We start from the raw sequence: 12,737 nt of genomic DNA on the forward strand, positions 1-12,737 counted from the left end.
ACTGTTCAGAAAATAGCTTGCTCCATAGGTGGTGCCAGACTTAAGCCTCTGTAGCCCCACAGGTGTGGCTAGGTTAGACTGATGCAAAATAAGTTTCATTTGGCAATCAATGTTTTCTCCAACAAGATCCTTTCCAAATAATTATACTGTAAGTCACACATATAGGACACAGAACATTCTTCTATTCCTTATAAGTGCCATCTACTGCTGCCTACAGGTTACTTTCCAAAATGAAGCAGCAGAGATTCATTGCAGTGAAATGAAAGAACACAACAGAACAGAGATTATCCAAAATGTGAGGGGGCTCTGCAGGACAGCTGCTCCGCAAATGGATTTTTCCATCTGGCAAAAACACCAAGAAAGAGGGTGTGGTTTTTTTTGTTTTTTTTTGAAGAAACAAAATCATCCTGAATAGGAACAAGAAGCCAGAATCTGAAGTTTGCCACAAAACAAAATTCCCCAAAAAACAAAGCAAAAAAACCCCACATTCATTTCAGTCAATCAAAATACGTTGTTTTGATAAAACCAGAATGAAATGTTTTGAATCTGACTATTTTTACATAAAGTAAATTTCAAAATGAAACTTTTCCACACTGAGATGTTTCAACATTTTCAAAATGTTTTTCCATTTTTTCCCATAAGCAACATTTTGTCAAAATGGATATTATTGCACAAAACATTAGGTGTAATCTAAACAGCATTTTCTGACCAAAAACTGTTATGATGAAAATTTTTGATCAGTTTTACTCTGCAGCACTTTGAGGTATGTATTAAGGCTGAAGCAAAAAGCATGCATCACCAGAATAGCAAAAAGATGGGCACCTGAAGGCAAGCGAAAACACAGCCACAACATGGCGAAGAGCTGTGGAAGCCAGGCTGAAAAACCTGGGGCACAGCTGGGGAACCATTGAAAGACTTGCCAGAAACAGACAGGAGTGGAGGAGCCTCATCACTGCCCTAAACCCCAGAGGCATAATAGGAACATGATGATGATGAAAAAGCAATGCAACACACCAACTTTTCAGTTGTGATACATCATCTAAAGCTGCACTATAGACATTTTCTAGGTAGATATCTATTTAACACAGTGACATGCAATATCCTTATGCAACATGTTTCAACCATAAGAAGCTGGAATATGAGATGTTTTTCTCTTAACTTGGCATACAGACCACAAAATACTGCAACATGTTTTTACATTTTGGATACTTTACTTCCATTCTGTTGTGTTTTTTTCATACAGAATTACAAGACACCCACTCTGCTCAGCTTGAAGTTCTGAAAGATGCTGCCAAAGGACTATTAGACATATTGCCCAAGTTGATTCATGCCAAGAGGTGTCTCTTTGAAATCTCCTTGTGCTGGTCCCAGCAATGCAGGCAAGGCTTTCTTTTTTAATTACATGATATAGTTAGGCTTATATCTACCTCAAGGTGCTAAAATGGAACTGAAATCTTCCAGGCATTGTCCCAAATCCACATTTTTGTCATTAATTGCAAATATCCCCATTTGAGCACTCTTACCTTCATAGATTCTAAGGCCAGAAGGGACAATGGTGATCATCCATGCTGACCTCCTGTATAGCACAGGTAACGGAACTTCCCCCAAATAATTTATAGAACATAACTTTTAGAAAAACATCCAATCTTGTTATAAAATTGTCAGTGATGGAGAACCCATCATGACCCTTGGTAAATTGTTCTGATGGTTAATTAGTCTCACTCTAAAAAAATGTACACATTATTTCCATTTTAAATTTGTTTAGCTACAACTTCCAGCCATTGGATTGTGTTAATACCTTTCTCTGCTAGATTGAAGAACCCATTTAAAATATATGTTCTACACTGTGATGGGGTATACCTGCCTTGCACTGGACAAGAAGGGGTTAACCCCCCATATTGTGGGCTGAGGAAGCCACACCCCGTCACCACTGCTGGCCATGCTCCAGCTGAAGCTTCAGTATAAAAGGGAGCAGCCCAGCTCAGTCTGGGCTGATCACTAAGGGGAAAGGACACATGGCAGATTCACGCTCAGGAGCTGATGGAGCCCCAGACCATGGAGGCCAGGCACACTGAAACCCAGGTGGATACCCAGCTGCCCATGGAAGCCAAAGAGTGGATGGAGCCATTGGGAGCTTCACCGGCTGATGACCCCAGAAGACCAGTGGACAACTGCACAGGAAAACAGGGTAGGAAGTAGCCCAGGGGAATTAGACGTTTTCCGGTTGTAGAACTGGGGCAAAGTCAGCTGTTTCAGATGGATCCCTGCTGACCTAGTGGTGAATACAGTCATTGCTGACAGGACCCTGGGCTGGGATCTGGTGGAGTAGGGACCCAGGCCATCCTCCTACCCTGGCTGCAGCCCACTTTCCCCCGGCCACTGGGCTGCACAGCCCTGCATAGGAGGGCCACCATATTGACTCCGGTTACTGGGACACATAGCCCTGCACAGGAGGGCCATCTTATTGACTCTGGACATTAGGCCATACTGCCCTGAGGATAAGGGCAGTTTTTTTGATTCAGCCGTGGGGCTGAAACACCCCTTCCCCCTTCTCCCCCACCCCACAACACCCATGTAGGTACTTATAGACTGCAATCAAGTCACCCCTTAACCATCTCTTTTTTTAGATTCAAGGGGATCAATCTATTTATCTTATCACTACAAGGCATGTTTTCTAATCCTTTAATCATTCTTCTGGCTCTTCTTTCAACCCTCTCCAATTTATCAACACCTCTCTTGAATTGTGGGCACCAGAACTGGACACAGTATTTTAGCAGCGGTCACTCCAGTTCCAAATGCAGACGTAAAATAACCTCTCTACTATTCCTCAAGATTTCCATTTATGTCTCCCAGGATCACATTCGCTCTTTCGGTGACAGCATCACACTGGGAGCTCCTGTTCAGCTGATTGTCCACTATGACTCCCAATTCTTTTTCAGAGCCATGACTTCTTCTGTGGAGAAAGAAGTGGTTTGGGACTATTTAGAAAAGCTGGATGAGCACAAGTCCATGGGGCCGGATGCGCTGCATCCGAGAGTGCTAAAGGAGTTGGTGGATGTGATTGCACAGTCATTAGCCATTATCTTTGAAAACTCATGGCGATCAGGGGAAGTCCCAGATGACTGGAAAAAGGCTAATGTAGTGCCCATTTTTAAAGAAGGGAAGAAGGAGGATCCTGGGAACTACAGGCCAGTCAGCCTCACCTCAGTCCCTGGAAAAATCATGGAGCAGGTCCTCAAGGAATCAATTCTGAAGCACTTAGAGGAGAGGAAAGTGATCAGGAACAGTCAGCACGGATTCACCAAGGGCAAGTCATGCCTGACTAATCTAATTGCCTTCTATGACGAGATAACTGGCTCTGTGGATGAGGGACAAGCAGTGGACATGTTATTCCTTGACTTTAGTAAAGCTTTTGATACAATCTCCCACAGTATTCTTGCCAGCAATTTAAAGAAGTATGGGCTGGATTAATGGACTATAAGGTGGATAGAAAGTTGGCTAGATTGTTGGGCTCAACGGGTAGTGATCAATGGCTCCATGTCTAGTTGGCAGCCAGTATCAAGTGGAGTGCCCCAAGGGTCGGTCCTGGGGCCGGTTTTGTTCAATATCTTCATAAATGATCTGGAGGATGGTGTGGATTGCACCCTCAACAAGTTTGCAGATGACACTAAACTGGGAGGAGAGGTAGATATGCTGGAGGGTAGGGATAGGATACAGAGGGACCTAGACAAATTAGAGGATTGGGCCAAAAGAAATCTGATGAGGTTCAACAAGGACAAGTGCAGAGTCCTGCACTTAAGATAGAAGAATCCCATGCACTGCTACAGACTAGGGACCGAATTGTTAGGCAGCAGTTCTGCAGAAAAGGACCTAGGGGTTACAGTGGATGAGAAGCTGGATATGAGACAACAGTGTGCCCTTGTTGCCAAGAAGGCCAATGGCATTTTGGGATGTATAAGTAGGGGCATTGCCAGCAGATCGAGGGATGTGATCGTTCCCCTCTATTTGACATTGGTGAGGCCTCATCTGGAGTACTGTGTCCAGTTTTGGGCCCCACACTACAAGAATGGGCCCCACACTACAAGACGATGTGGAAAAATTGGAAAGTCTCCAGCGGAGGGCTACAAAAATGGTTAGGGGACTGGAACACATGACTTATGAGGAGAGGCTGAGGGAACTGGGATTGTTTAGTCTACGGAAGAGAAGAATGAGGGGGGATTTGATAGCTGCTTTCAACTACCTGAAAGGGGGTTCCAAAGAGGATGGATCTAGACTGTTCAGTGGTAGCAGATGACAGAACGAGGAGTAATGGTCTCAAGTTGCAGTGGGGGAGGTTTAGGTTGGATATTAGGAAAAACTTTTTCACTAGGAGAGTGGTGAAACACTGGAATGTGTTACCTAGGGAGGTGGTGGAATCTCCTTCCTTTGAAGTTTTTAAGGTCAGGCTTGACAGAGCCCTGGCTGGGATGATTTAGTTGGGGATTGGTCCTGCTTTGAGCAGGGGGTTGGACTAGATGACCTCCTGAGGTCTCTTCCAACTCTAATCTGTGATTCTATGATTCCCAGAATAGACAACCCAGTTCCAATTTCTCTGCTCCCTCCCCCACAGAACCCACCCAGAGGGCCAGATGCCTACACCCCTCAGCCCAGACAGCCACACCCTCTACCCCTCGGAGCCCAGCCGCAGCCCAAACACTCACATGCACCCCCTACCCTCCCAGTGACAGGGATCCAGAGGGGGCAACAGCCTGATGCTGTGTCTTGGGCTTGTGTGGAGTTTCCTGCACATCGCCTCCTTCCTTCAGGATATGCCAGGAACTGCAGCTGCTGAAAACCCTCCAGCTCCTCCTCCTACTTCTCTGGAAGTGTTTTCTATTTGCGAGCTGGGCTCTGCTGCTGGGTCCAGTAGCCCCTAGTGGCAGCCAGCAGCTTTACAGCCCATTACTGTGGGGTGGGGGGGGGGGGAGAAAATCCTGCGCAGAACATTGATTTCTGTTCAAACTTTGTATTGTACAGTGGTGCAGAATTCCCCCAGGAGTAATCCTCATTTCAGCTGCTTATCTCAGTTTTGCCTACAGGAGTATTTTGCCTTTTAAGAGGGGATGGGAGGATAAAATGTTCTTTACTTTCAAGAGTAAGGCTTGTATTATAGCTATAAGGTTTATATCTTTGTAGCAATACTCCCAACAAATGGCTTTGTGACTGATTATTACTCACAGTGGTTGTTTATTGCTTTGTGTACTACAAAGCCATAGAAATTGTCAGTTACTCAGTGGTCAATCATCTAGCACATGCTGTCTAGCCTAATGAAGAAAAAAATTAAATATATGGGTCATAATTGCAATAATCCCCATAGACTGCTGTCTGTAACTGCAGTTAATAACTGGTTTGTCAGAGTTTAATGGTCTGAAACAAAATGGTTTTCAAGACTGTTACTTAGCTGTCACTGAAAAAATCTGAATGATTCATTAAGCAAAAAAGAAACATTTTGTTAACATATCATCTGTCCTTCCAATTATCCTCTAGCAATGCTGTATTCACCAAATTTAAGCCTGCTGATTACATGGCTTTGTTAATAAAGCATTACTTCTGTCACTGGAAATTACTGCATGGAGATAAATAGCATGCACCAAATTTCACCCAGTGAAATTCACCTGACCCACAAGCAATTTATGCAGGGAAAGTGCGGGGGAGGGGGAGGGCGGGGAGGAGGTGGTCAAGAAGTTGGGGAGGAAAATTCTCCCTCTAATGGACAATAAAAGTAGAAGGCAGCAGTGCGGTCTCTCAGTGACCACAGCTCCAGCCAGTACTGTAAACAGAGTTAACCAGCTTCTCATTTGGGGAATATGGGGTGTGGTTTAGGTTAGTTTACATACTACTTTTTTTTACCACTAAACCATTGGCTTCAGCCTATAGGCAAGAGGGCTCGAGAAGCAGACAAGCCCCGTACTTTCGTGGGGTTTAAGGAGTACTAGGTCTACACATGCATGGATCCCATAGTCCTTCACTGGCTGTCCTCTACAATACTATGTGGGGTTGGTGTTGAAAAATCCCTTTCAAGTGCACAGGTCTCCCTCCATGCTTCCTCGCGCTACTACAAGACAAGGCTGATGTGGCATGTATGCCCTTGTACTGACCCCACACACTGCATCTCTAATGCACAACACCACATCTCCAAAATCTCTCGCTGACATAGGAGATGAAGGTTTCCCAGGTTTTAGAAAAAATAATTACCTCCACAGCTGTGAGATACATATATAGGGTATGACACTAAACTGGGAGGAGAGGTAGATACACTGGAGGGTAGGGTTAGGATACAGAGGGAGCTAGACAGATTAGAGGATTGGGCCATAAGAAATCTGATGAGGTTCAACAAGGACAAGTGCAGAGTCCTGCACTTAGGATGGAAGAATCCCAATCCCACCGCTACAGACTAGGGACCGAATTGCTAGGCAGCAGTTCTGCAGAAAAGGACCTAGGGGTTACAGTGGACGAGAAGCTGGATATGAGTCAACAGTGTGCCCTTGCTGCCAAGAAGGCCAATGGCATTTTGGGCTGTATAAGTAGGGGCATTGCCAGCAGATCGAGGGACATGATCATTCCCCTCTATTCAACATTGGTGAGGCCTCATCTGGAGTACTGTGTCCAGTTTTGGGCCCCACACTACAAGAAGGATGTGGAAAAACTGGAAAACATCCAGCGGAGGGCAACAAAAATGATTAGGGGACTGGAACACATGACTTACGAGGAGAAGCTGAGTGAACTGGGATTGTTTAGTCTGCGGAAGAGAAGAATGAGGGGGGATTTGATAGTTGCTTTCAACTACCTGAAAGGGGGTTCCAAAGAGGATGGATCCAGACTGTTCTCAGAAGTAGCAGATGACAGAACAAGGAGTAATGGTCTCAAGTTGCAGTGGGGGAGGTTTAGGTTGGATATTAGGAAAAACTTTTTCACTAGGAGGTTGGTGAAGCACTGGAATGCGTTACCTAGGGAGGTGGTGGAATCTCCTTCCTTCGAAGTTTTTAAGGTCAGGCTTGACAAAGCCCTGGCTGGGATGATTTAGTTGGGGATTGGTCCTGCTTTGAGCAGGGGGTTGGACTAGAGGACCTCCTGAGGTCCCTTCCAACCCTGATATTCTATGATTCTATGGAGAAAGATCTGGGATTTGTTTTCCAGGGGAAAATTCAAGCAGCTTCATAAAACTATTTAAGGGCTGGAAGGACAGATTTCTGAGGAAAGATTTAAGGAAATAAATATGTATAACTTGGCTAAATGAACAGCTAAATAGAAGGAGGTGAAGGAGGGATGAAAACATAACTGCTCACAAGTATCAGAGGAGTATAAATATCAAGGAGGGAGAGGCATTGTTTAGAGTGATTCTAGGGGTTTCAACTGCTATGGGAGAGAGCAAAGGAAAAGGTAGGCTGACTATCAGGAGACAGGTCCTGGGAACAAGGCCTCCTAGACTGTGGAATAATTTATTGCCAGCTGGATCCATTTTAGAGGTGGTTGGAACATTTTCGACAAAATAAAACTTTGCCAAAAAATTCCATTTCGTCAAAACTGAAATGTTGGGTGGAGACCTACCAGTTTAGACAATGTTTTCACTGAAGGGGGCGAGGGATCAGCTCTCCCACTCTATAGCCTGGTGGTTAAGGCTCATGGGAGGTGGCAGACCCAGGCTCAATTCTCTGCTTTGCCTAATTCAGAGTGATCTGGCTCTCCCGCAAGCCAGGCCTGTGCTCTAACAACCGGGCAACATGCACGCCTCTTCCCAAATTGAATAGCTTAGGTTTCGATCTGAATATGGACTGTCAACCTAACTCCATTTTCATGAAAACCTTCAAACAGGTTTATTTCATTTCCAATGCAGAACAAAAACAACATTTAAAAACCTTCAAAAGGTGCCACAAAATGGAATTGTTGTCCTCTGGCCACCTCCAATCCACTCATCCAAAGACAAACCAACAGTCAAATCTGAAGCTTTTAAATCCACCCTGATGTAACTCCGTTGATTTCAGTGGTGAGACACAGATGATGAATATGATCATGGAATGTATTATGAATGCTTTAAGATTGTTGTATAACACTCATTTTATATCAAATCATACTGATGGGTGACCCTCAAATGTTGGCAGACCTGCCAGGCTTGGATAAACTTATGAAATCTCTGAATCTTATCCAAAGTTGATAAGGTTTGGAAATAGGACAGGAGGTTCTCTCATAAGAATTCCAGAGCTTCCTGGTTTGAGCCAGGCTTAAACTGTCAACCAGTCTATTATATGAATTATTCCCTCCATTCCAGATCCAGCCTTAATCCTTAAATGACAGTCACACAAAAGTTTTGAGAAATTCACTAAAAAAGTTTACAGATTTTTTTTAATTGGAAAAGATTGGGTGTCTGGGATTAGTTATTTTATCCCAGCTGGTACGCCCCTCTATAATGAAGATCACAATAGGTGCAGAGAGAGTGGCAGCAAAAGGATTCAAACATCACTGACCTTGAGAACAATATGAAATTTCCTTGATGTCAAAACACCGAGCTGTACTCACCTATAATTTCAGCAATCATGAAGATGAGACAAATTATCGATGCTGCATAGAGCTTCCGCTTGGCTTGACACTGTTCTATTTTTCTGCTCTCATAGGCCGTTGAGTGGCTATGGCAGTGCTTCAGTGGATTATCTTCAGCATCCTCTGATTCCTCCTGGCATTCTTCTTTGTTTAAATTATTCTGCTGCAATCCCATCCTAGGAGATTGAAAGAACCAGAAGATTACAAAGCTATTGCTATTCAGGGGTACACTCCTGCAATCCCATACCTCTGTGCTTAATCACTGAAGTCAAAAGCACCTTTGAACCTCAGTTGGACTACTCACATGAGAGATTTACTCACATGAGTAAAAAGAAAAGGAGTACTTGTGGCACCTTAGAGACTAACCAATTTATTTGAGCATAAGCTTTCGTGAGCTACAGCTCACTTCATCGGAATCATCTAGTCTCTAAGATGCCACAAGTACTCCTTTTCTTTTTGCGAATACAGACTAACACGGCTGTTACTCTGAAATCTGTCACATGAGTAAAGGGTGTGCAGGGTGAGGTTTAAAGAAATCGTGGCTCTTCAGGTTGTTCTGCATGGGATTTCCATTTTTATGCCCTGCTTCAGTGCTCTTTTCATTACACACCTAAGTTAGCCATGCACAGTGCAGCCTTCCTAAGATGTGCACATTATGAGCTGAGCAAAAACAAAACAAAAAGCTCCATGCAAATGTACAGCATGACTTGCAGAAAGTCAGAACTCAGGCAAATCCAAATCAAATTCCATGGAACATTTAAAGGCACTCCTCCTCAACAAGGGCTAGTTCCATAGAAAATTTCAATTTTCTACTCCCAGCAATTTTGATAGAAGGACTATTATTTTAAAAGGGGCCACAATTCCTTTTTTTTATAATTGAAAAACGTCATTTATCCCACTCTCCTCATACTCAGAAATGGCTGAACTGTTTCTCATGTGTGCGCACCCAAAAGAATCCAGCTTCAGGCAGAGACTAAGGATGGAAATTGTCAGCCCAACAGATGAAAAAGGATGTGTGACTATAAGCAGGGGACGCAGGGTAGTCTGGACCCCATCTATGCTATTCAAGTGGCATAAAAGGGGCAAACATTCAGCAGAACCTGCCCCTAAAATCCCCCCAACATAAGGCAGCTTCCTAGTAAATTTAGAGCTGCCAGAACACCTCAATCCTGACCCCTCTCAAAGCCTCCAGCATAGGGGATACCAGGGGATGGAAGGAAAGGGGTATGGCTGGGGTGTACTGTACTGCAGCTGTCCTCAGCTGCTGAATGGCCCTTGTGGCCCTTGTGCCAAGCATATACTAGAGCAGTTCTGAGACTGCTCTAATTTATGGTAGGGGCCAGGTGGCTCCAAGATGGTTTTGTAAGGGCCTTTTTTCTCCTCTCCTTTATTCCTGCACTGAGCAAAGCTTGGGTGGAATAGACACAGGCCCACAGGGGTTAGAATAGAAACCACAATGTAACTTCAACTACAGTATTTACTGCTGCAGCAGCTGCTTCTGGTGTAATAAATCCAACAATAAAACTCCCCTGCCATACTTCCTGAATTGCTACTTGTAGGAGTGCAGTATGATAACCAACTATTTCTTCCCAGTGCTACATATATAAAGTTTATAAAATCATATGTTCTACCCATCTACAGTCTATGAACGTTGTTGTGCAGCATTACCGTCTTGGAATGTAATGTAATGAAAGTCTTGACATGTAATGAACTGCCCTATTGTTTTGAGACTGAAATTAGCTCAGAGACGTGATGCAGACCTGGGTTTAACTGCACTCTGGTAATAACAGACTGTTTTCACATTCCCTGCACTGAAGGATTTGTCCCTGGGATTAATATGTGTCTTGTAGATTGAGTTAAAGGGCCCCTAACTTCAGGAGGTACATAGATCTTACTGACTTTATACAGCTTTTCCTGTGCTGTTTGTGAACCACTAAAAAGCCCTGAAACTAATTGTACTCATCACATGGATTACTTGATCAAATAACTTTTCCAGTAACAAGTGAACAAAGTAGAGGGAACAGATTCTTTGCCCTTGTTCTGCCCCCTTAGTGTTGGCTGAGTGGTGCAGAGGGGCTGGAAACTGGCCATACCTACCCAAGAGAGAACTTCTCAGCGGGAGGAAATCAACTGGTGTAAAGCCAGTGGAATCTATGCTCACTGCCTGCACCCATCCTAGCATAGGGGGCAAGTCTGGGTGTGAAGTGAAACAGGGAGGCAGGGCACAGCTCTGTCAATTCACAGCTGGCATCTGGTCCCCTAGGGAACAAACTAGCTGTAAGTTACTGCAGCCCCTAGGCTGCTCTATCTTACATCAGGGCTGGGATGCTTTGAAAGTCAAGGAGCTGTAACCCCAACAACTTCCCCCTTCCCTGCCTTCACCAAGTGGATTTAGGCAAAGAAGGGGAGACTCTGGTGTAGAGTATCTGTCAATCCATTTACCAGGAAAGTGGCAGAAATTTTCCTTGCTTTCTAAGTCCAGTAATCATCAGCATGGGTTTGATTTTCTAAATATTCTATGCTCCCCAAAGTCAGGTTCTTTTCCCAGCAGGGCTTTCTGAGGTGGGCACATACCTGGTCCATCAGTCTCTTTGCTTGCCTAGCCTAGACAACCTATTCCCTGTACATGTTTCCACAGAGATTATTTGGCAGAACAAATGGTCAGATTTATTGCCCACTGAGTGGAGATGCTTTTTCTTTGTTTTCTTCTCCTCTTCTCTATTTTCTCAGAACAGCAAATAAATTGTGGGTGAACCATCTGGGAACAGGACTCACATCTGGCGACGTGTTGCCCTGCCAGCCGGCACCCTGAGGGCCAGCCCTCTACAAGAATCTGCCATTATTTTGTGTTTATATTCATCTGCTTTCTCATGTTCAACTGTGTCACTCGAAACACAGTGTTTTGCTGATGAATTAGACCCAGAAGGTACCACAAATTGATTAATTCCAGATGGTTGAGTTGAACAATTTACTCACTTTCCCCTATTGCTCACAGCATGGAATTTTCTCTCTCTCTGGAGTTAAATCCCAGCACTCTTCTGTCAGGAACTGGGTCACTCTTTGTGCTTTTTTTTTTCTTTTAAATCTTCAAAGCACCTTACAAACATCAGCTAACACAACCTCAGACAATCACTATGAGGATGGTAAGCACTATGCTGTAGATCTTGTTGATTAGATCAGTAAATTGAGGCACAGAGAGTAAAGCCAAACATTCTCACATTTACGTGTCTTAAATTAGACCCCTAAATTAATGGCCTTGTTTTGAGAGGCACTGAGCATGCACCATTCCCACTGAAGTCAGCCAGAGTAAGAGAGAACATAATCTGGCCAAATGTATTAGGAAGACCCCTGACAACTGCAGTGAGTAACAGATTCTTCAGTAGCAGCTCCCTGCTAATTAAAATAATCTAACACACACATTTTTAGATGTAGAGAACAAGAGCTAACAGTGCACAGATCAGTGCAGACAAACCATAAACCTCCTATATGTGCTCGAGTGAGACACAACCTTTGAGCTTTAGCTCCCTGCATTGACACATTGCAAACAGAGTCCTAAATTAAAACAATCTTTTTTCCATTTCAAATTCTTTTTTCTTTGTAGGAAAGGCAATAAGGGTACATGTCATGGAGGGCACCTACTGAGTTACGCCAGGAAACAGTGAATAAGAATATATTAATACATAGCACAGAACCGCCACAAATCATTAACAAGTGTGATTACGGCTTCCTTTTCTTTGTTTTCATGGGATGTGTGCAGTGACTTGCTCTACAAGTTGATGGGTACAGCTGCCTTCCTCGCAGGTCTATATTAGAACTCCAGTGAGGGGAATGAAACCAGAACCAGCAAACTTCCCAGAGAAGGAACACCTCCCCCACAAAGGAAAATCACTCTTTATCTGTGTCTGAAATAATAATGAAACTACCTTCAGAAATAATACATCAAAACTATATTCATCTCCTTTATGTAGGTACCATGCTGCTCTTAACTGATGTCATTCTAAACTTGGATGGTTTTAAAGAGACGAGGTGGGTGAGGTAATATCTTGTCTCTCTAATATCCTGGGACCAACATGGCTACAACTGCACTGCATACAACTGTAACCCTTCTGCCCATCAGAGTTGGCAGCAACAAGGGCTGGGTTCAGTATCTAGGGGTTCCGTTC

The 12,737-nt window shown here is 43.9% G+C and overlaps 1 protein-coding gene across 1 annotated transcript in view; it reads right to left on the bottom strand.

Moving 5' to 3' along the window:
- The window catches only part of SLC30A8 (solute carrier family 30 member 8), a 36,211-nt gene that overhangs the window by 14,749 nt on the left and 8,725 nt on the right, over positions 1-12,737 (bottom strand). The window contains exon 2 of the mRNA XM_084621724.1: positions 8,554-8,750. Coding sequence (XP_084477850.1) covers positions 8,554-8,750 — 197 coding nt within the window. The remainder of the gene's footprint in view (positions 1-8,553; positions 8,751-12,737) is intronic.

The sequence above is a fragment of the Lepidochelys olivacea genome, assembly GCF_965140295.1.
Source record: "Lepidochelys olivacea isolate rLepOli2 genome assembly, chromosome: 2".
NCBI lineage: Eukaryota > Metazoa > Chordata > Testudines > Cheloniidae > Lepidochelys > Lepidochelys olivacea.